Here is a 24,853-nt window from a genome sequence, read left to right as displayed (position 1 = left end):
TGGTGGATTCAGCTGTTGACCTTATGGTTTGCAGTTCAGTGCCACACCCGAAGTCCAAGTACTGTGATAGAGGGAGCATTTTAAACGGAAATAGTAGAAGGGTGTTGTCTAGCCACCAGTATTCCCCTCTTCTTTAGTTTATAAAAACCAGATGAGTTGATGGTGTGCTGATTCCAACTCAGAGTAACCCCATGTGCATTGAAGGAGGGTTTTCAGTGGTTGGTTTTTTTCAGCAGTAAAATTTCTACCAGGATTCTCTTCTAAGGTGCTCAACCATAGTCATGCATATATTTGCAGCAAAGGTAAATGGATACCTAATATTTTCCTTCAATACTGATTCTATCAATAGAAATAGAAAACGGGAAGTAATATACTAAGGGAATCAATATTGAAGAAAAATATTTGGCATCCATGCTATGTTCCTTTTTAAGAATACTTCTAGTGTGTAAATAGTATAGTAAGCATGTGATAGCTTGTTATTGAGATACTTTGTCATTTTAGACGTTTCTGCATTTTCTAGTTTTCAAAGTAATTTTGAAATCGGGAATGGAGTAAAATCAGTATCTGAACTTTATCAGATAACTGCAAGTTTTATTGAAATGAACATATGCTTTTTCTCCTTTGATATTTTAATCTTGTGTATCATATTTGAATTTTGGTTTTACACTGTCTTGATCAGACATAGACTAACTCTAAAAATAATTTAGAAAATTTTTTTCTCTTAAACTGAAAGAGTGTTGTTGTTAAGTGCTTTGGAGTTCCAAATCATAGCCAAAAGCAAACTAAAACAATAGAAGAAGTTAGGACATGCTAGCCCTAACTTTTTATTGTGAATTGAGTGACGGTTTTCATGGTAGATAATCAGATTTACATTCAGCAAATAATATACCTTGCTTCATTTTTTTTTTTTTTTAATGTGAATTATGTGATCGTTTACATGGGAGAGCATTGGTTTTATATTCATTCTATCATATATCGTCTCATTGCCATGGTTACAATCCCCTCCATGCAATCCTACCCCCGTGCCCACCAGGTCTTCAGCACACAGTCGCTCTCCCTCTCTGGATATAAAGTCTCCAGCTGCTCCATCGCTCCACATCACCATCTTTGGCTCCATTTCAGGCATCACTGCTTCTCTGGGTAGGGTCCCGCTCTCTGCTCTTCTCCCTTGATGGTCCTAGGGACCTCTGCTCCTAGACTGAAAAGTTAATCACTCCCCTCCTTGCTATAAAATGTCTACCTTTACATTTCCAGCCCTCACAATCAGTCCTGATAACACTTATTCACTGTTGTATCACAAGAGACCCGTCAGCATTTCATTGCATCAGCCCCGCCTAGGCAGATTGGATACTACTCACTGGAGATTCTACCTTCCTCCAGGCCCTCTGGATCTAGGTTCCCTCTTGAAAGCTTGTAAGCCAGTCACTTCTTGCCTTTGTAGCCCCCCCCCCCCCCAACCCCCATTTTGGGTAGCCAATGTCCAAGTTGCCCATCCCTGTCTACTCTGTGTGTGGAGGGTGTGGGAATGATTCTTGCTGTTAGGACTTTTTCCCTACCTTGCTTCATTGTTGTTGTTGAAGTGCCATCGAGTCGATTCTCATAGCTATCCTGTATAGGGTTTCCAAGGAGCAGCTGGTGAGCTTGAACCGCCAACCTTGCAGTTCAAATAACTTTGCAGTCTGACGCATTAGCCCACAGCACCACACCAGGACATTGCTTCATTACAAGGTTTCAATCCCCTCCATGCACCAGCATTTACCTCATTGCACTTTTAACTATTGCATTCTTCCCTGTTTCTCTCAGTAACTTTTATGTTTCTTTTGCTAACCTCCCCCTTTTGTATATTGTCTTCCCTGTCACCTATGTTAACTTGTGTCTACCTTCTTTGGTTATTGTTGTTAAGTGGCATCGAGTTGTTTCCAATTCATAGTAACCCTGTATAGGGTTTCCAAGGAGTGGCTTATGAATTTGAACCTCCAACGTTGGCAGTCCAGTGTTTATCCTACAGCGCCACACCAGGACTCCACGTCTACCCTCTAGTCTATGAATAATATTCCCTCCCCCCTTTCGGTAACCATCATAGATTGTTTCTTTTATCAAGAAAACCTTTCTTTAACTGTTTACAACATTGATCTCATACTGTGTTTGTTCTTTTGTGGTTAAATAATTTCATTCTTGATGCACAAGACCTTTTAAAGTGTTGAAGAGCAAAGATGTCAGCTTGAGGACTAAGGTGCGCCTGACCCAATCCATGGTATTTTCAGTAACCTCATATGCATGCGAAAGCTGAACAGTGAATAAGGAAGACCATAGAAAAATTGATGCTTTTGAATTATGGTGTTGGAGGAGAATATTGAAAGTGCCAGGGGCTGCCAAAAGAACCAATAGATCTGTTTTGGAAGAAGTGCATCCAGAGTTCTCCTTGGAGGCCAAGATGGCCAAACTTTGTCTCTCATACTTCGGATGTAATGTCAGGAGGGACCAGTCACTGGAGAGGGATATCATGTTTGGTAAGATGGAGGGTCAGAGAAGAGGAGGAGGATCCCCAATGAGATGGGGCTAAGTGGCAGCATCGATGGACTCAAGCGTGGCGACAGAAGTGAGGTTGGACCAGGATCGGGCAGTGTTTTGTTGTGCTGTTCATAAGGTCGCCATTGGGCGGTGCCGACTCAATGGCACCTAATAGTAAACAACAATTTCATTCAACATTATGTCCTCCAGGTTCAGCTTTGTTGTGAGGTGTTTCACAGATTCATCCTATACTTAAATGTTTTGTTGTATTCCGTTTTATGTATGTACTAAAGTTTAAACATTCTTCTGTTGGTAGACATTTAGGCTTTCTCCATCTCTTTTGCTGTGTCTTATTTTCATTTCTGTTGTGTTAATGTTTACTAAATCTTTCTGAATGTCTTTTTTTATATTGATGTACAGTTGTGTTTTTTTCTTTGTAGTTAACCCTGTAATTTTATTTAAGTTTTCCCCTGCTTAAAACAGTCCATTTTATCTTGAAACCTACTGGATTTCTTGCCATTTGGAAGTTCTGTTTCTACAGTATTTACTCCTTTTGCTTTGTAGCTGACTTCATTATATATTGATATTTCTGGTTCCATATTTTCATTCTTGTACGTTTGTTTAACTTTAAGTACTTGTATATCTAGATTGAGTTCATGTGTGGTAATCTCAGGTTGCTGTGTGCTGATGTTGCTTCTTAGTACAAACAATACCCTTTAGCGTTTTTTGTATAATTGGTTTGGTCATTATACAATTCTATAAATTTATGTTTATTAGGAACACTCTAATTTGACTGTCATATTTGAGCAACAACTTTTCTGGGGATATGATAATTGGTTGGCAATTTTTTTCTTTCCAAGTTTTGTATATGTCATCCTACTGTTCTCTTACCTGCATGGTTTCTGCTGAGAAATCAGAACTTAGTCTTACTGGTTCTCCTGTTTTCATTTTTTCCGAGGCGCTCTCAGGATTGTTTCCTTGCCTTTGATTTTTGAAAATTTGGTTATGATAAGTCTTGAATGATCTTTTGGAATCTATCATGTTTGCGTTTTGTTCAGGGTCATGTATGTTTATCTTCTCATCTTGCATGCTGTTAGGGAAGTTTTCTTCCAACATCTCTTTGGCAATTTTGTGTGTGTTTTTAATTGTTTCTTTTCTCTTGTGGAATTCCAATTACTTATAAGTTGTTCTTCTTCATTGTGTCCCACATAGGTGTTAGGCTCAGATTTTTCCATTATTTTTTTCTGATTGTTTTTCTAACATACTGGAATTAAGAGATTTATCTTCAAGTTCACTGGTTCACTAAACCAGACTTCCATTTCTTTGTCATTGGACAATAAATATCATTGATAATCCCATGTGAGTAACATCTTAAAGGTAATACAGAAATGGCTGCAAGCATGCATTGATGGAGAACTCAAGTCAGTTTTAGAATAGGACATGGAACCAGGGATATCATTGCTGCCATCATATGGATCTTGGCTGAAAGCAGAGAATCCCAGAAACATGTTTTCTTGTGCTTTATTGACTACACAAAGGCTTTCAATTGTGTGAATCATGACAAGCTATGGACGACATTGCCAAGTGTGAGTATTCGGAAACATTGAATTTTGCTCATGAGGAACCTGTACATAGACCAAGAACAGAACAAGGGAACACCAAATGGTTTAAATTTAGGAAATGTGTGTGTCACGGTTGTGTTCTTTAACCATATTTATTCAATCTGTATGCTGAAAAACTAATCTGAGAAGCTGGTTTATATGAAGTAAAAGGTAGCATCAGGATTGGAGGAAGGCTAATTAACAACCTTCAGTATGCAGATGATAGATACTACCTTGCTTGCTGAAAGCCCAGAGGGCTTAAAATACTTATTGACCATAGCCTTCAGTATGGGTTGCACTTCAATGTAAAGCAAACAGGAAATCCTCACCACTCATTCAATAATTAACATCAATACAAATGGAGAAAAGAATTGAAGTTGTCAAGGACTTCGCTTTTCTTGGATCAACCATCAACACTCATGGAAGCAACAGTCAAGAAATCAAATGGCGTAGTGCATTAGGCAAGGACCTTTTGAAAGTGCTGAAGAGCAAAAGTGTCAGTTTGAGGATTGATAAAGGTGCGTCTGACCGAAGCCATGGTATTTTCAATAACCTCATATGCATATGAAAATTGGATAGTGAATGAGGAAGCCCATAGAAGAATTGACGCATTTTTGAGTTATGGTGTCGGAAGAGAATATCGAAAGTACTATGTATGGACTGCCAAAAGAACAAACAGACCTGTGTTGGAAGAAGTACAGCCAGAGTGCTCCGTGGAAGCCAGGATGACTAGACTTTGTCTTTAATACTTTGGACATATTGTCAGGAGGGACCAGTCACTGGAGAAGGATCTCATGTTTGATAAGGTGGAGGGTCAGAGAAAAAAAGGAAGACACACCCCAACCCCCACCCCCAGCACAATGGATTGGCATTGTGGCACCATCAGTGGGCTCAATTATAACAACAATTATGACATTGGCCCAGGATCTGGCAGTGTTTCATTCTGTTGTACATAGGGTCTCTATGAATTGGTACTGACTGGATGACACCTAACAATTGCTTTGATTCTTCTTTTTTGTCCTTTAAATGTATTATTCATTTCCAGAATCTTCATATTGGTGGTGGTGGTTGTGTGCTCCCAAGTCAGTTCCAACTCATAGCCACTCTATTTTTGGTTTCCGGGGCTGTAAGTCTTTATATGAGCAGAAAGCCTCATCTTTCTCCTACAGAGCAACTGGTAGATTCCAGCCAGTAGATTCAAACTACTGAGATTGAGGTTAGCAGCCCAACTCATAATCCACTATGCTCCCAGGGATCCTTCTCTTAGTAGTAATATTCTGGATTCCAAAGAGGGAGAATCAAATATTATCCACACTCTGGTTATATTAAAACCACCTGCCCATGACTGATGAGATTGGAACATGTACATGAGATGTTTCTGTCGACTGATCGAGTGACAGTGGATTATTTGGCAAACCATTTGGTAATCAGCCATGATGCTGCCTCTGAAATAATACACAGTACACTTGGATTTCGAAAAGTTTTGTGCAAGATGGGTAATGAAGCAACTCACGGAAGAGCATAAACAGAAGCGTTTGGACATCTGCAAGCAAAATAGACCAATACTCAAGGGAAGGTATACGTTTATTTAAAAAAAAAAAAAAGCTTCTGGTGACCATATGGATTCATTATTACAAGTAAACGGCAGAGTATGAAATATGAAATGGAAGCTTCTCAATTGTGAGCCAAGAAGTTCAAAAGTAAACCATGTTTTGATAAAGGATACGAGTGTAAATTGCTATGGCTTGATGAACTTGACCTCTACTTACGGATGTGTCTGCTCAAAATACCAACTGAGGGAAGGAGTCTTCACATCAAATATTAATCCAATAGCCTCTCTATACAGGGTAATAGGGTGAACAACTTAGACATTGGCTACCTAAAATGAGGGTGCGATAGAGCCATGAAATGACTGACTTACAAGTTTTCAAAAAGTTCAGCTTAAGAGTGTATGGAGGAATGTAGAGACACCACTGAATAGTTTTCATCTTGTCTAGTAGAGTCTGGTGAAAAGAGATGGGGATGAGATTCTTAGGATTCAATAGTGAGTAATTATTATGAGTAATTGTGAGTATCACAACTGTAAAGGTAGAGGTTTTGTAACAAAAACGGCAGAGTAGTTAATCTTACAATCCAGAAACAGAGGGCCCTAGCACCATCAAAGGAGAAGAGCACAGGCAGAGTATGGGACTCTATCCAGAGAAGCAGTGACACTGGAGATATGGAGGCAGAGATAAGGACATGGAGAGAGGAAGCAGCTGAGGACTGTAGACTCAGGAAAGAGAGAGGCTGGGTGCTGGCGGCCAGGAGGCTGGCCTGTAGAATATGGCCTTGGGTGGTTTAAATTATTGTATATTGTGTTTTTTATGTACACCCACCTCTGCCCCGCCCCCAAAAGAAAACCAACAACAAGGGGAATGGAAGCAAATACTGTTGAATGATGATGTATGGAGAAGATTGGTGTAAAGCCGATGTTCTTCCATATAAACTATCACTCAGTTCACCATAAAAACTTTAAAAATAAAAATCAACCTTGAGCTGGAAAATGGGTGCTTACAATTTTGTTGGATTCTCAAGGACCAGTATTGGGACACTATCAGGGAAAAGGTTCAACAATGAGCGATGCTCATTGCAGTGAGATACTCATTGGAGAACTGAAGCCTAAACTTCATATTAAATGCAGGGGACTGCTATCCAAGGGTGTTGTGATCTTGCATAACAATGCATGTCTACACAATTCTGCCCACACTGTTGACACTCTGCACAAACTTTGTTTTGAGGACTATCCTTCAGATAGTCCTGAATGCGGCCATTCGAGAATGAAGATTCACCTCTGATGAAGAAGTGAAGACAGTGGTGGATTCATGGCTTGGAGCTCAGTCTAAAACATTTTTTAATAAGGGAATACAAAAGCTTGTTGATAGATGGACAAAGTGTATTGAAAAGCAAGGGAGATTATGTTGAAAAATGATGTATTTGTGGTTTCTAAAAGTTGATGAAAATAAATTATAGAGTTAGAGTGTGGGTAATTTTTGACTCATCCTGTACATATAGGTTTTGTATTGTTTCAAAAATTGCATTAATTTTGTCTGTTTGTTCTTGTAACATTTTCCTAACTTATTTTGAAGTGTTTTCTGTGTTCTCCTTTCTTCCATTTTTCTGTCAATCAAAATACCATTCTTTGAATTCTTTTTCGTTCAGTTAGTTCCTTTACCTTTTTTTTCTTCAAAAATATTTTCTGTCTCTGCATCTTGGTTATTTTTTGTGCCATTATCTCTTCTTTTTTCGTGTGAACTAAAATTGTGTGCTGTCTCTGGCGCACTATCGGGTTGTTGTATTAGTAGATAGAGCCGGTTAGTTTTTCGACCCAGAAGGGAGAGATCTCTTGAGGGTTTTTAACATTTAAGGAACTCACAAGGTGGTTGTGGAAGGGATGTGACAGCAGAGTTCCTGGCTCTAGATGGGAGTTCCATCCAGCCTCAGTATTATCCATATTCAGGGCACTCAATCGAGAATTAGTTCATGGGAGCCCTTGATGAACGGTTTCAATGTCTCTTAGGATCATCGGGCAGCTGGTGGCAAGGTGACTGGTGTAAATGGTGGTCTGGTGACTGCAGGTTTTATAAATCTGGAGCTGAGGCCACCCGAATCCAGGTACCAAAGTGGCACGCACTCCATGGTGGCACAGCCAGCCCCAAACTCAACGTTGGCATGGCTCCCAACCATATGGTTTCGTGACTTCCTGCTCCCAGATAGCAGGGTCTGCGCTGGAGGGGATGAAGGTGGGAGCTGGCTATACCTGTGGTCACCAGAGGATCATGAGGAAAAGAAGAAATTGCTCCTCAGAAGCTCTGGTAGCGTAGTGGTTACAAATTGGGCTGCAAACCGAAAGGTCAGCAATTCGAAACTGCCAGGTATTCCGCTGGAGAAAGATGAGGCTTTCTGCTCCCATAAATATTTACAGCCTCGAAAACCCTTTGCGGGGTTGCTATGAGTCGGAACCAACTCCACGGCACATAACAACAACAACATCTTTGCTGTAGAGGATTATGTAGTTTGTCTGCCTAGTCCACCACTTTCCCATCTGGCCGTTTTATGATGTATTTTTAGCTCTGCTCAGCGTTTTCCCTTACATATTTACATGTGGAGCATGGTTGCTCCATAGGATGCACTGGGTTGCAAACCACAAGTTGCAAACCACAAGGTTGACAGTTCGAGCCTGCCACTTGCTCTGCAGGAGAAAGATGAGGTTCATTTATTTGTTTACCTAACAATTTTTGATATGTCTCTTGACTTGATTTAAAGCTGGGGAAATTAGCATCCTTTCTCCCTCCTCCATCCTGTTTAGAGTTTTAGAATTCTTTCTCTTCATTTTAAAAATAGTAATACTAAGCCTGGTTCTGGGCTTTATTCATCTTAGTATATATTAACATAGGAAGTGGGAAAACCTACAGATCTCTCTTTGAGGGAGATTGGCACAGTAACAGGCCCAAGTGTGACAATAATTGTGAGGAGGATGCAGGACCAAGGCATGTTTCACTCTGCTGTGCTTAGGGTCTCTGTGCCACCAAAGCAACAACACTTTTTTATACCTTGTTGGAAAAGTGCCGTTGAGTCGCTTCTGACTCATAGGGACCCTGTATAGGGTTTCCAGGGAGCAGCTGGTAGGTTGAACCACCAACCTCCTCATGGTTAGCAGTCAAGTGCTTATCCTACAGCGTCACACCAGCACTCCTTAATAATCTTGTTGTTGTTGTTAAGTGCCGTCGAGTCGGTTTCGACCCATAGCGACCCTGTACAGGGTTTCCGAGGGTGTAAATCTTTACGGGAGTAGAAAGCCTGATCTTTCTCCCGCGGAGCAGCTGGTAGTTTCGAACCGCTGACCTTAAGGTTCGCAGCCCGATTCATAACCACTACGCTACCAGAGAACCTTAGCAGCATAAAAATAACTACATTTGCTCTCTCAAGCTGCATTATACTATTTTATTGTTAGCTGTTCTAATGTTTCTGTAGCAATCACTCAGTCTAATACTGGAGCTTCTCCTTTTCATTTCTTGGTTTACTACATTTTCTAACAAATTGTTGTAGTTTAAAAGTGTTTGAATTTTTTTGGTTTTTGGTGGGTGGTGGTTTGTTTCATTTTTGAGAACCTCTTCTAGTTGAGTTTAATGAGAACTATATATATTTTTAGGTCAGAATTTTTCATTTAGCATTTGCTGATCCTTCTCCATTATCGTCTCATGTTTATTGTTGCTGAGTGTGAGTCCTGCCTAATTTTTTTGTCCTCAGATTTTCTCCCAGACTGCTTAAACATAAATTTGGTCATCAAATTTCAACAAACTGTCTTAGGACCTATTTTTCAGAATCAATGTATATTTGAAATCTGTGCTTTATTGCCCTGCACATTCAGTTTTTCTTTTACTTAAGGAGAAGGTACTTTTCTGTTACTTCTGATTAGTATAAATCTGTTTGGGGACGACACTATTCTTCCATTGGATTGCTCTTGCCCTGCATATCTATTATTGTGTCTGATTATTTGCCTTTTTGTTATCCTGTGTTCCTGTGATAATCACTTTTGCAGCAACCATTTTCAGCTATACTCTCTTCTTCTCTGCTGTTGTAATATATTTTCTTAGTTCTCTGTAATGTTATTTTGTACTTCAATTTGATTTCTTTACTTTTGCAGTCACTTCATTCCACTTAGTGCTCTGTATATGTTTTACTTTGTGCTAACCAAGTTCTCTTGTCAATCAAAACAGAATGTTAGCATCTTGTATCTTCATTTCATATAGAGTCTTCAGAATAAATAATCTTGTCTATTATTTTTTTAGAAATGCTATGTTTAAAACATGCTGTATTTTAAACACATATACAATCATGCCATGCTGGTTGCTTTTTACATTTTAATCTTTTTAGTGCTTAGGGTAGAGGTAGACCAATGTGTACGTGCTAAGACGACATCCTAAAGAGACTTCTCTTGGATTTTTTTCCCACCTTTTTCTTAACTTGTGAGCTATGATTTGAGGATTATCTATGGGTTTTTACAGCCAAGCTACTAGATGTGGACTGTGCTTTACTGAGCTTTTATCAAATAGGTTTTGGTATTGTATATGAGATATTTTGGTATACCTTCAGGCCTGGGACAGTTCTTCAAATCTAAGATAAGGCTCCAAGAGCCTTTGCCCTTGAAGAATCTGCCTTGTTTTTTACCCCAGTCTCATTGTCCTGCCTCCTTTCAGGAACAACTTATTGCCTGAAGCCAAAGATTTGGGGCGCTTATGTTGAATATTCACAGTCATCCTTAATAGTGCTTTTCCCAGCATCCTCCTCCAAAAGATCTTATCTTATATTTCTTCTTCCCCCTCCCCCATGTGTTAATTTTGGTTTCGCTTTTATTATTTTATTTATTTTTCTTTACACAATTGCCAAGAATTGAATCAAGGTGAATAGAAGGCACAACAGTTTGTTGTTTGTTTCGTTGTTGCTGTTGCTGTGATTCAGATTTGGGGAATTTTGTTTTTGTTTTGTGTTTTACAAATATATAAATCAAACAGGGAAAAACTCTACTTCACAAAAATTTAACTGTTAAAGAATGCATATCGTTTGCATTGTAGATGTTTTTAAAAACTTAACGCAATTTATATGTACATAGTAAAAAAAACTAGGGTTTTGACATGGTTGTGTAATTATAGCAAAGGAACAAACTTTTAATGCTTTTCATTACATTTTTAGCCATACCAGTGAGAATCAAAATTGTCGCATTTTCCAATGGCAATTTCTCCACAACCGAAGATGACTCTCAAAAGAAGAAAACAATTTTAGTGTTTCTTGCTTTCAAAATGTTTTAGCTAATCCTGTATTTCTTACAGGCTTTTGAAACACATAGAAAATAAAGAAATATTCCAGTGAATTAAACATACCAAATGTCAGTAATAAGCAAGGCATATTTCCTTTTGGGAAAATAGCTGTTGAAAAACAAAACTGTGTGTAAGCAAGGAAATTCAAGTCTTTTTTCTTCTTTAAAAATCCATTTTCCTAAGATAACCATTCCACAAAATTGAAAGTGAAGGACTGTCAGGAGAGGAAAGTGCGAGTGGAGGTGTATACCCATTGACACAAAAAGGAGTTAAAAGTGTACAAACATAAAGCAATTTATAACAGATTAGGGTCAGACTCCCAAGATACCAAAGACTGGTTGAAGAAATTCACCTTCTGCAGGAACTAGGGTTTGTACAGCTGTGTGATGACCGGTGAAGAGGGATTCACTTGGAACAATGCCTCTTCCCACTCCAAATCCTGGTTTCTGCACCATGTCTCCACAGCTAGGGCCTCTCATTCCACCACCCAGCCTACTCGGAGGACCTCCAGGTCCCCACAGGCAGTTGTCACAACAGTCCTCATCCCTGACAGCTTGAGTCTTCTTTTCAACATTCAGGCGGACTTTACCTCTGAACATGATAGGCCTGCTGCTGAGAACTTTCTGAACAGTTTCAGAGTCTTCAAACACAACAAACATGAAATTGGATAATTTCCCACCACTGTTAGTGTGCTCTATCACATTCCCATAATTTTTAAAGAAATCTTTTTAAGTTCTGATTTGCCAGGACTATAGAGAACAATGTATATTCACAGTGCCGTCAGCCACCATCTTTGATCTGTACAGCTGTGTTTCTCATCTGGTCAAGAGACTTGGCTGCTATGCAATATGCCAACTACCCTTGTTTTCTAAGAGATTAAGTTACTATGAGGGATTAACCCATAATTTTTCTTGTTTTGGTTAGTGTTCTGGTTCATCCACATTTAAAATTTAAGGTTCCTTCCATTGTCACTTGGTCAGCCATAGCTGAATCCGTTTTAAGCCCTGGAGCTAACATTATTGTCTTACCTTGCAAAAGAGTCTGAAATTTCTATTTGGCCTATATCATTTCATTCACTCTAAGTAACTTAGTAGTTAGCTACTTCCTGATAAAAATCATCTATTAATCGCATATATTATTATTGTTTATTAAGTGTTGTCAAGTATAGTTCTTACTCATAGTGACCTTTTACAGGGTTTCCAAGGAGCAGCTTGTGGGTTTGAGCTGCCAAAACCTTGTGCTTATCCTACAACGCCATACCAGGACTCCCCTAAGTCACCACAGGCAATGAGTATACTTTTTTTCTCTTAGAAGACTTGATATAGTTCTATGAGGAATTGTTGAATATAAAGAAAGATGCTGTTCATAAAATATATCACAAAAAATGTAATATCCTCATTGAAATTGCTATGAATGGATTTAGGAATGGAAATTTGTTGTGCTTATATCAATATTAATTTTCAGCCAAATAGTTAGGTGCCATCGAGTTGATTCATAGTGACTGCTTAAACCAAGTAGGGACCATGTCTGTCTTCCCATGTTTCACCAGGGGGAAAGAGAATCAATCTCAAAATCAGACCAAGGTCAATTCCTATGAAGTGGAAATCAGACATGCCTTCTTCCTAAAACCTTCTCCTTACCCTATTCTGACACCAACCATTCCTCTTACAGTACTCTCCGCTTCACATCTGGGTTCAGTAATCCATAATGACCACATCAAACTCGTAACAATACTCAACGATTATGGGGTTTATTAGGGAAGTGAACAGGGTACAATTCAGGATCAAAATCAACTCAGGACGCAGCAGTGCTCCAGTCAGATAAACCTGTTGTCTGTCGTAGGCATTTCTCCCTCTTGTCTTCGGTCTCTCAGCCATGTGTCCCCTGGCCTCTGCCCTGTTCCGTTAAGAATTGCTAAGTTCTTTTGGCCAATCTGTGATGGCCCAAAGGACACATTGTTTATGTCAGTCAAGACCCCAAAGCTGCTCTGCCTCCATGCCGTGCTTCTGGCTGTCACCTCTGCTGTCTCTCCTTTCTATCTTACCATTCACTCATACTCTTCCTTCTTGATGGTCTCTGCTTCCAAGATGGCTCCTTTAAACCTAGCTGGAGGGTAAAATTAACCAATTCCAGCCTTACTCTTGTGTACCTTGTTAATTAATAAAACTTTGGATAGAAAAGCAATATTCAAGGCACCACAGCCACCTTATGCAAACAGAACAAAACTGCTGTTTCCATTGCTCCATTCCATCCACTTTATATAGCATGATGTCCTTCTCCAGGGACTGTTCCTTCCTGGAAGTATTTCCGAAGTATAAGTGATGAAGTCTCACTATCTTGGCTTCCAAGGGAGCATTCTGACTGTATTTCTTTAATACAGATTGGGTTGTTCTTCTAGCAGTCCATACTTTTAATGTTCTTTTCCAACACCATGAGTCAAATGCATCAATTTTTCTACTGCAGTCTTCCTTATTCACTGTCCAACTTTAACATGCATATGAGGCAGTTGAAAATACTATGGCTTGGTTTAGGCACACTTTAGTCCTCAAACGATGTAGTTGCTCTTGAACACTTTAAAGAGGTCTTGTGCAGATTTGCCTAATGCAATATGTTGGTTGATTTCTTGCCTGCTACTTCCATTAGTGTTGATGGTGGATGCAAGCAAAATGAAATTCCGAGCAACGTCTTTCTTTTTTCCATATCTCATGGTGTTATTTATTGCTTCAGTGGTGAGGATTTTGTTTTCTTTATATTGACGTGTGGTCTTTGATCTTCATCAGTATTTTAGTCCTCTTCGTTTTCAGCAAGCAAGGTTGTATCATCTGCATATCACAGGTTGTTATTGAGTCTTCCTCCAGTCCTAATGCCACTTTCTTAATATAATCAATCCAGCTGCTCAGATTATTTGCTCAGCACATCTCTCCTGATGTTGAGTCATTCATTGTTCATTCTAGTGACTGCCTCTTGGTCAATGTAAACCCAAACAATAGACAAGTGTATAAGGGGAACAGTTAATGGTAGGGTGGTATGTACACCTTAGAACAATCACTCCTTTTTTATTAGTGTATATGTAAATGGTTCTTCATATACAGTGACTCATGATGATATTCATAAAATCTTACTGTAATAGCGTCTCTAACTGTGAAATAGAAAGAATAGTCATGTTTACCTCCAGGAAGTAGTTATGATGATTAAATTGATTGATACACGCAAAATGTTCGTGGGAAAATTCCATTATCTTTTATTTACATTTTTCCACAAACTTTCTGAAGCCCTTGCTATAAAAGCCCAGAGCACTGATAACTTCCCAGTAGGTGTTAACTGTGAGGTAAAGGCAGTAGTGACTATTTACTTTAGTACTGGATGCCTAGATTGATTTCTGACCATTACAGATCAACAGCTGCATTGAATATTTACTGTGGTTTGTTTTTAGTAAAATACCTTACTTTAAATTCTTTGTACTGCCATTAGTTAATTAGTATGCAAGTTTTTTAGTGCTTGTCATTTGTACTCTAAAACTAAAGATACCAGTTTACATTCTCACCAGTCAAAAATTCTTGTTGCTACAATCTCATTGGTATTCTTTTCATGGCTCTCTTTTACCTTTGCCAGGACTAGCAAACTAATGTTCATGGAACCTAATTAATAGATGATCTGTCTGGATCATCTTTTATAGAGTTGCTGTCCAGTTTTTAAAACAGCTACAACAGGCTTCAATTCACATCTGCTCAATTCTCAGCCTTCTCATCTAGCTTATATGACCTTGGACAAGCTACTTTTACTTAACCTTTTTCAGCTTCCGTTTTTCAGTCTGTTGAGTAAATATAATGAAATCCTGCATTTAAACTACTTAGCACCATGCCCGACCCTTGTGGCTAAGAGCCATTAAGTTGATTCCAATTCATAATTGGGTTTCTGAGGCTGTAAATCTTTGCAAGAGCAGAAAGCCTCATTTTTTGCCCTCAGAGTGCCTGCTTGACAGCATTTGGTAATATTATCTGTGTTTATTCTTATTAATACTATTATAGATGCTAGGAAAAGTGTTTCATTAATGTTTGTTTGCTTCAAGCAAATAATCCAAACCTAGAGTTTTAAAACCATGTTATTATTTTAATGATTGTAGATTACCGCTTGAAAAAGTAATTGAGTTCTCTAGAAAATTATTCATGAATATTTAGTATCTACTGATTACTTATGCTAGCTAGGCAGGGGAATTGAAAAATAAATGACATTGAATTTATTCTCAAGGATCTCAATGTATTGGACATCTTAAAATAATACTTTGTCTAGAAATGAAAGATATTTCATATACAGAAGGCAAATTATGTTGTAATCCTGATTATAGTGGTCATTTGTGGTAGCCAGACACCATCTAGTTGTAATGGTTACAGGCTAGTGTGGCAACTGGTTCATGTGATCTTCACCCCTTTGAACGAATTGTTTCCTTGAATATTTAATTTTCTTCACTCTTCTTTTCTCCAGATGGGAAGAGACCTATAATTGTATCTTAGATGACTGCTCACATGCTTTTAAAACCCCAGTTGCTACTAATCAAAGTAGGATGTAGAACATTGTCTTTATATATTATGCTTTGCCAGTTGATCCTGAGACAGTGGTCCTTAAGTCCCTCATGCCCAGTAACTCTAGTTCCTTAAGAAGTTTGCCTAAGGCTAAGAAGTTTGCATAATGTTTTCCCCTGTGTGCTCTACTGTTACATGCCTTTGAGTTGGTTCTGGTTCATAGTGACTAGTGGCTTTGGACTGCTGGCTGGTACAAATCAAAGAGGGCAGAATTCTTCAGGAATGGGTAAGAAGAGGGATGGAAACACTGCCTTCAGACGTTCATAGACCTAGATGGAGGGGAGGCTATATGGAGTAACAATAGCTTCACATTTTGATATTTTTGTTTAATAAAAATGTCTTTGGTTTTGTAGCAGTACTTTATGTGCTTTTATATATGCAACACATATAAGCATGTATATACATAAGTTTTTATAGGAACCCTGATAGTGCTGTGGGTTAGATGTTGAGCTATTAAGCTTTTGGTTTTCTTGTAAGATTGTCCTCCTCTGAATGCTTAGTATCGTAGTCTTGGTAATAACAAATGTGTGAGGGCTCCAACTAAAGAATTTGAAGGATTATCCTATTTTAATAGCATATAATAATTAAAGAGAAAAACTGTAAATCTATTACATTTTTCTTCATTAAGCACAACTTATAGAATTCTTTACAAAATAAAAAATTTCTTACTAAAAATTTTTTGTTTTTCATTGCTTGACTTAAGTGTCTTTTGTCATGTCTTGGAGTCCTGTTGGTGCTATAGAGTGAGCCCTGGACTGCAGTTCAAACCCACCAGCCACTTGCTCCATGGGAGAAAGATGATATGTTCTGCTTCTACAAACATTTACAGCCTCAAAAATTGACTCACTGGCAGTGGGTTGTTAACACCACATTTTAATTGTCTATGCTTTTTAAGTTATCTGTAACTTTTATCTTTATCATTTAAAAATAGTTTTTCATAAGTCGTTCGCCATTCTAGTACTGAAAATGGATTGTCTTTCTGGTCTGTGAGCTATTAAACACAATTCTATGCCTTTTTTTTTTTTTTTTTTTAAGGCTATGGAGTTATTAGTAGAGAAAGCAATCAGTAGTGCTTCTAATCCTCAGAGCCCTGGAGATGCATTGAGAAGAGTTTTTGAGTGTATTTCTTCAGGGATTATTCTTAAAGGCAAGTTTTCTATTTTAGTTTGATGGTTGAATAGAAGCTCTTATTTTAAGAATAGGTAATGCTAATGTTTTTCTTCCTTGTGGTGATTTCTGTAGGTAGTCCTGGTCTTTTGGACCCTTGTGAGAAGGATCCCTTTGATACCTTGGCAACAATGACTGATCAGCAGCGAGAAGACGTCACCTCCAGTGCACAGGTGCCACTGTGTTGCTAATCACAATGTTTTGTTGGGTTAACTACTTTTAAGGTTTCTTTCTATTGTTCTTTGGGAGAAATCCTGTATAATGTCATTCTGCTTTTTAAACTCAAGTCTTTATTATATAAAATGCAAGAATGTTCACCTTAAACTAGATTTTACTGTTGTTACACTAAGATTACATAATTGTGTGTCCTAAGTAGTCTGTAAAACAAAAATGCAGTCCTGTTTTCAGTATCTCTGTATCTGAGTATTGGATTGTATATCACCATCAGGAAAGATGCTACTTAAGCACTCTGGTTTTACAGACGTGATATGTGATTTCTAGTTCTTTCTTGAGTTCTGGTGTGGCACTGTAAGATAAACACTGGATTGCTAAGCAAAAGGTTGATGGTTTAAACCTGTGAGCCACTCCTTGTAAACCCTGTATAAGGTTGCTATGAATCAGAACTAAGTAGAACAACAACTGTTAACTATATAATCTCTCCTACTACTGGAGAAAGGAGCTCTGTTAGTGCAGAGAGTTATGAGTTGGACTGCTAACCACAAAGTTGGCAGCTCAAATCTACCAGCCACTCCATCGGAGAAAGATGAGGCTTTCTGCTCCCATAAAGATTTATAGCCTCAGAAACCCTGTACAGGCTCACTGTGAGTTGGAACCAACTCTGCAACACATAACCACTTCCACTGCTAGTGGAGAGGGAGTTTAATGTAGTAACTTAAAATGTAACCTTTGGAGAATTTTGAAAAATTCTCTCATCCTTTTAAAATAAGGTATATAAAACTACAGAATCTACCTTAAATAGAATTGTTAATGAGGATTAAATTAGCTAATATACATAACTGCAGCAGTGCATGTTCAGTGGAAGGATCTTAATTTTAAAAACAAAACTCCAGTGGAATGGGGAAGGCTAGAGCATAACAAACTGATTTTAATTTTCACATGGAATTGGAAATACCAGAGAATTGCCAAGAAAAGTTCAACCCTACCAAATTTTAAACCATCCTATAAAGCAACAGAAATGTTGTAAATGGTATAGTTTTGGCACAGAAGTGGACAGATAAACCTTTGGAACGTTATACAATGAATTCATACTAAAAGTAACATTTAAAATCAATGGAAAAGGATGAATTTTCAACAAAATGGTGTTGAGACAGTTGGCTAATATTTTGAGGGGGTATAAAAAACTTTGCATGCCCACAAATTCTGAATTAATTTAAAAGCCAATGTTTACAGGAATAGATTGACAAGTCTTTCTTCCATGGAACTGCTGATGGTTTCTGACCATAACATTTTTACATAAAACTGTCTTTCTAAGCAACATGTAAAGGGCAGAAAGCCATGGAAGGCTGATTAAAATGATATAGAAATGTGTTAAACTTAGTCAGATGAGCTGATATGTAAAATGTTCAACCTCACTGACTGAAAAAATACAAGGGATGCAGAATTATTGATCAATATTACTAATACCACATGCAAGCAGAATTTTGCTGTACATGAATAGAAAAACTGGCAGAATTCTAGCCAGATTCAAAAGAGAGCAAAGGGCAAGGACTAACATAGCTGATATCTAATGGATCTTGACTGAAAGGAGAGAATACCAAAACGATGTTTACCCGTATTTTATTTTGCAATATAAAAGCGTTCAACTTTGTGGATAAAATAATATTCCAAGGAGTGGAAATTGTGGAACACTTAAATATTCGTGCAGAGCCTGCATATATATAGACCAAGAGACAGTCATTCCAACAAACAGGATATTGCATTGTTTAAAATCAGGCATGGATCCTTTTTCTATTCTATCTTTATCTTGGGCAAATAATCTGAGAAGCTGAAGTTTATTACTAAATTGGCATTTGGATTGAAGGATGACTCATTAACAAGCTGCAATATGTCATTAGGATACAACTCTGCTTACTAAAAGTAAAGAGGATTTGGAGTACTTATTAATGAAGGTCAAAGACTGCACCTTTAGTATGATTGCACCTCAGCATAAAACAAGTCCCCACAAATAAACCAGTAAGCAACCTCATGATAAACAGAGAAAAGATTGAAGTTGTCAGTGATTACATTTTAGTTGGAGCCACAGCCAACACCCACGGAAGGAACAGTCAAGAAATCAGATGACATTGTGTTGGGCAAATAGCTGCAAAAGACTTTTATAAAATGTTAAAAGCAGAGATGTCTCTTTGAGAGAAATATGGTGTGCCTGACTAAGGCACCATATTTTCATTGACTTCATATGCATGTACAAGCTGTTCCAGTGTAAAATGAAAACCAAAGAATTGACACATTGAATTATGGCATTGGTGAGTTATAATGAATATATATACCATGGGCTTCCAGAAAACAAATATGTCTGACGTGGAAGAAATACACCCAGAATTATCCTAAGAAACACGGATGGTAAGGTTTCATCACACTGTCACTGGACATGTTGTCAGAAGGGACTAGCCGCTGGAGAAGGACATCATCATGTGAGGTAAAGTTGAGACAGGCCCATTGAAAAAGAGGAATACCCTTGATGAGATGAGTGACACAGTGAATTGTACCAAGGAGCTCTCAGATATACCTACTATTCTGAGAATGCTGCAGGACTCTGCAATATTTGGTTCCCTTATACATGGGAAGTCTTTTCGATAGCACCTAACAATAGCTAACAATTAGGTACAATTTCTCGAAAAATTGTGTGGATATTTTAAAAACTACAGTAGGGAAGCAAATTTGCAAATGCACTGTTAGGAGATATCAATCATACTTCAAGCCTCAACTTGTAATATTGAAGGATTCTTTGGACAAAATACAGAATGATGCAGAAATCATCAAAATAAGATGGAAGGAAAACACAGAGTCACTGTACCAAAAAGAAGTGGTCCATGTTCAGCCATTTCAAGAGATAGCATATGATCAAGAACCAGTGATATTGAACAAAGAAGTCCAAGGTGCAATGAAGGCATTGGCAAAGAACAAGGCACTGAGAATTGATGGAATACACATTAAATCTTGCAACTAAATGATGCAGCACTGGGTACAGTCACTCATCTACGCCAAGAAATTTGGAAATACCTGGCGAACTGACTAGAGGAGATACACATTTGTGCCCATTTCTAAGACAGGTGAACCTAATGTGATGTAGAAATCATTGGACAATATCACTAATACCTCATACAAGTGAGATTTTGCTAAAGATAATACAAAAACGACTGCAGCCATGCATTGACAGAGAATTTCCAGAGGTCCAAGCCAGATTCAGAAAGAGGACATGGAATGAGGGATATCATTGCTGATGTCAGATGGATCTTGCCTGAAAGCAAAGAATACCAGAAAGATGTTTACCTGTGCTTTATTGACTACGCAAATGCTTTTGATAAGCTATGGGCAACATTTCAAAGAATGTGTATTCCAGAACATTTAGTTGTGCTTATAAGGCAGTTGTTCAAACAGAACAAGAAAACACCAAATGGTTTTAAATTAGGAAACGTGTACCAGGGTTGTGTTCTTTCTCTATATTAATGCAGTCTGTATGCTAAACAAATAATTTGAGAAGCTGGATTAATTATTTATGGATTATCTGAAGAAACCTTGCTTGCTGAAGGTGAAGAGGACTTAAAATGCTACTGATGAAGATCAAAGACCACAGCCTTTGATGTGGGTTGCACCTCAATGTAAAGAAAATAACAATCCTCACCACTGGACCAATAAGCAACATCCAATAAATGAGAAAGATGTCAGCTTGAGGACTAAGGTGCTCCTAACCCAAAACATGGTTTTTTAATAACCTCATGTACAAGTGAAATTTGGACACTGAATAAAGAAGACCACAGAAGAATTGATGCATTTGAATTTTGGTGTTAGAGGAGAATATTAAAAATACTATGGACTGCCAAAAGCATGAACAAATCTGTGTTGGAAGAAGTACAGCCAGAATACTCCTTGGAAGCCAGGATGATCATCTCTCATACTTTGGACATGTTATCAAGAGGAACTAGTCCCTGGAGAAGAACATCATACTTGGTAAAGTGGAAGGTCAGCAAAAAAAGAGGACAACCATCTCCCCTCCTCATATCATGAAATGGATTGACACAGTGGCAGCAGCAACGATTGTGAGATTGCCACAGGACCGAACAGTGTTTCATTCTGTTGAACATAGGGTTGCTGTGAGTCTTTGATGGCACCTGACAACAAGAACCAATTTTGCATGTTCAGCATTTCTGCTGCTAAAACTTTATTCTACTGAACTCATCATAGAAGTGCACAGAAACAAGTTTGTACAGGCATCCATTACAGCACAGTAATAAACAGTTGAAGCCAGCAGTAGAAAATTCATTAAGTTTGGTACATCCACTAGAAGTATAACTGTACAATCTAAGTTAATGCATTTTTACACAACTGCTGTGAACATTATGTGTATGGGCATTGTGTTTTTGAAAGAAATGTGGTATATGATGCTCTCTAGCAGTTGCCTAGGAAAACCGTTACCAACCACCACTTAATTAAAGCAGATCTCTTCCATTTTTCTTTGTTCTCAGCATCCTTTTTCATTTCTTGATGCCTCTTGTCATAATTTATAAATAACAGATAGCCCCTAACCAATTGTGGGATTCCATTCTAGCAACTCTGTTATCAGTTGTTTCTGATGTTAGTCAAATACCTTTTTTTTCTCCCCAGTTTTATTATTATTTTCTTGTATTGTCAGTCAGTATCTTTATAAATCCAATCTATTTCTCTTGAGATTGAAAATATATATAAGTTCACAAATATATTTTTAAATTGAACGTATTCTGTGTTACTAATAATATGATCTCTGATGCTTTAAAAAAAGAAATCAGGACTGCCTGCCTGCAAGTTACTTTTTTTAAAATGTTTTATTGTGAATTATGTGATAGTTTACATGGGAGAACATTAGCTTTATATTCATCTTACTGTATATCGGTTTATTGCCATGGTTACACTCCCCTCCATGCATCATCAGCAAGTTACTTTTTAGTTTTTGTTTGTGTCCTTTCTCCATTACATGGTAAGCTTCATGAAAGCAGACATGGTTTTTTATTTATACTCCGACTTAATAAATAGAAGACTATGGAAATAAGCGTCCTTTTTTTTTCTCTGTATTTTTGTTAATACTAACAAAATTTAATACATAATGATTTGTTTTAAAGATTTTTAAAAACACCCAGCACAGGTAAAGTCTAATGGTACCATGAGATTCTGTCCCTTGGTCACTCTTCAGGTCCAGTACTGAACTCACATTGCTCAGTTTTGAACCAAGCAATAGATAGGTGTATAGGGGCAACTACAACACTAGTGATGTACACACACCATAGAATGGTCCACCATTCAAGATCAAAGGAGCAGCATTTACCTCAGGACAGAATTCAAAAGGGTAGAGAATGAAGGAGGAATGGAAGCAAGAAACAGGGAGGAAGTATGTGATAAATTATAGCACATTGAGGGGGGAGTGCCACTGAGCTGAAACAAAGCATTCAGTTTATTGTTGTATGTAAAACTGATGGTCTGCACTGTAAGCCTTCATGCAATTCACAATAAAAAGGTTACAACAAAATTAAAATTACTGTGCACTCATGCCTGAAGTAAAAACACTAGAGCATATGTATTGTGTATTTCAGTTGTGAAACTTAAGTTGTTGAAGGTATACGCTGTCATTAAATTTACGTTTTTGTTGTTTTATGAGGTGAGGAATGTAAATATAATATTGCATATTTTGTGCGGGGTTTGTTGTTTTTTAACTGGAAATTCTCACTCTTTGTGTTGCAGTTTGCATTGAGACTACTTGCATTCCGCCAGATACACAAAGTTCTAGGCATGGATCCATTACCCCAAATGAACCAACGTTTTAACATCCACAACAACAGAAAACGAAGAAGGGATAGCGATGGAGTTGATGGATTTGAAGCTGAGGGGAAAAAAGACAAAAAAGATTATGATAACTTTTAAAAAGTTTCTGTAAATCTTCAGTGTTAAAAACCATCAGGTGCCCGTTTGTTTGGTTGTTTTTCATTCATAATAATGTCTACTTTGATAAATTTATTAAGAATTTGAAGAATTTCATGGAAGAACCAAGTTTTTCTGTGACATTAAAATCATAAATGTACAGTGTTGGGTATTATATGAATGGAAAGACACCACCCTTCCCCTAAAAGAAAAAAGAATTGTGCTCTGGCTAGTGGAAAACCAGTGGTTCCAGTTTTTTTTCCCATTAATTTGATTTTATTTGCTAGTTATCCTAGCTCCCCCTATTTTTGTGTCTTTTACTAACTAGAACATTGTCTTATTAAATCTTTACTGTATTTAATGCAGTGCTTCAGTTGCTATGTGTATTTTGATACTTTTATTTAGGAATTTTGTTTGCTTTTTGTCACTAGTTTGTAAGTTAACTTTGTGTTATAGATAATATCCTTTACCCTTTCTTAATATTTTATAGCAGTACGTTTTTTTGTAACGTGGGACTGCAGATATTTTCTTTATGCTTTGTTGTTCTATATGTGAAGAATTACAACAGAAAAAGTTATCCTGCCATTTGAGTGCTGAGAACTGAATGTTTCTGCAGATCTTGTGGCATTTGTTTCTCTAGTGTGATATATAAAGGTGTAATTAAGACAGATTTCTGTTAATCTAATCAAGTTTGCTGTTAGTTGTGCATTAGCAGTATAAAAGCTAATATATACTATATGGTCTTGCAACAGTTTTAAATCCTCTGCATAATTGATAATAAAATTGCATGACATTTTTGTTTTTAATAGACTTTTAAAATTATAATTTTAGGTTTAATGCGTAGATCTTTGTACAGTTGACTTTTTGACATAGCAAGTCCAAAAATAACTTTGTGAATATTTTTTTCTTTTGCATAAGTGGAAAGGGCATTTTTCACATATAAGTGGGCTAACCAATATTTTCGAAAGAACTTTATCATTGTGTAACTAACAAGGATAACTAGCCCTGAAGTATGGTGACAGTTCCTTTATTGATGTGTGTGAAATTACTCTAGCAGCAATTGCAATATAATGCAGTTGAATGAACCCCTACTACTCAGATAATTTACAGTTATATTAACAGTAAGGTTGATAAAGTATTACTGACAAAAAATGTTAAGATTATCTAAGGGAGGGGGAAATAAAAAGAAAATTACTTGGTGTGCCCATCTTACATGCTTATGTCTTCTACAAAAAGCTAAATATTTAGCAGTGGTGTAATGAAAACTTACATCTTACTGTTGATGTATGTATGCTCTGGTACACAGATGTCATTTTGTTGTTACAGCACTACAGTGAAATACACAAATAAAAACTTAAATTCATATAATGTATATATGTGTTAGAATTGATATCATAAGTGACTTTTGCTTTGATATGACTTCCGTTCCAGTAAAACCATATTCATATTTATTGGATATTTTAATCTTATTATTCCTGACAAATATTACAGTTTCTTGAGCATGTCATTTCCAGACATTTTTTTTGCTTTTGCAAATTGTTTAAATTTTTTTTAATGTTTTATTGTGATTTATATGATAGTTTACATGGGAGAACATTAGTTTTACAATCCCCCTCCATGCATCATCAACCAACTACAGGGTATACCCTGCAAGCCTGCACCCCCAGTCATCAGCACACAGCCCCTCTCCCTCTCTGCCTCTCTGTCATCGTCTCTACCTCCGTCTCTGGCTTCACTGCTTCTCTGGGTAGGGTCCTGCTATCGACTCTTCTCCCTTGATGGTTCCAGAGACCTCTACTCTTAGACTGCAAAGTCAGTCACTCCGCTACTTTTGCTACAAAATGTCCACCTTTACATTTCCAACCCTCATAATCAGTCCTGATAACAATTACTCACTATTGTATCATAAGAGACCTCCCTGCATCTCCTTTCATCAGCTGCACCCAGACAGATTGGATATATTCAGTGGAGCTTCTACCTTACTCCATGACCTCTGGATCTAGACTCCTGC

General features: G+C 37.6%; 1 protein-coding gene across 2 annotated transcripts in view; it reads left to right on the top strand.

Annotated features, from left to right (window-relative positions):
• Nucleotides 1–24,293, top strand: part of ZFR (zinc finger RNA binding protein) — a 114,084-nt gene extending 89,791 nt beyond the window's left edge. The window contains exons 18-20 of one of the 2 annotated variants that reach the window (XM_006873503.1): nucleotides 16,585–16,696; nucleotides 16,792–16,889; nucleotides 22,666–24,293. In XM_006873503.1, the coding sequence (XP_006873565.1) occupies nucleotides 16,585–16,696; nucleotides 16,792–16,889; nucleotides 22,666–22,845 (390 nt within the window). In that variant the 3' untranslated portion in view covers nucleotides 22,846–24,293. Of the gene's footprint in view, nucleotides 1–16,584; nucleotides 16,701–16,791; nucleotides 16,890–22,665 lie in introns of both variants that reach the window. The other variant, XM_006873504.1, reaches the window with a different exon arrangement.
• The last annotated feature ends 560 nt before the right edge of the window (nucleotides 24,294–24,853 follow it).

Source organism: Chrysochloris asiatica, unplaced genomic scaffold (assembly GCF_000296735.1).
Source record: "Chrysochloris asiatica unplaced genomic scaffold, ChrAsi1.0 scaffold00243, whole genome shotgun sequence".
In the NCBI taxonomy this organism is placed as follows: Eukaryota; Metazoa; Chordata; class Mammalia; order Afrosoricida; family Chrysochloridae; genus Chrysochloris; species Chrysochloris asiatica.
This window is presented reverse-complemented; position numbering and strand designations above follow the sequence as displayed.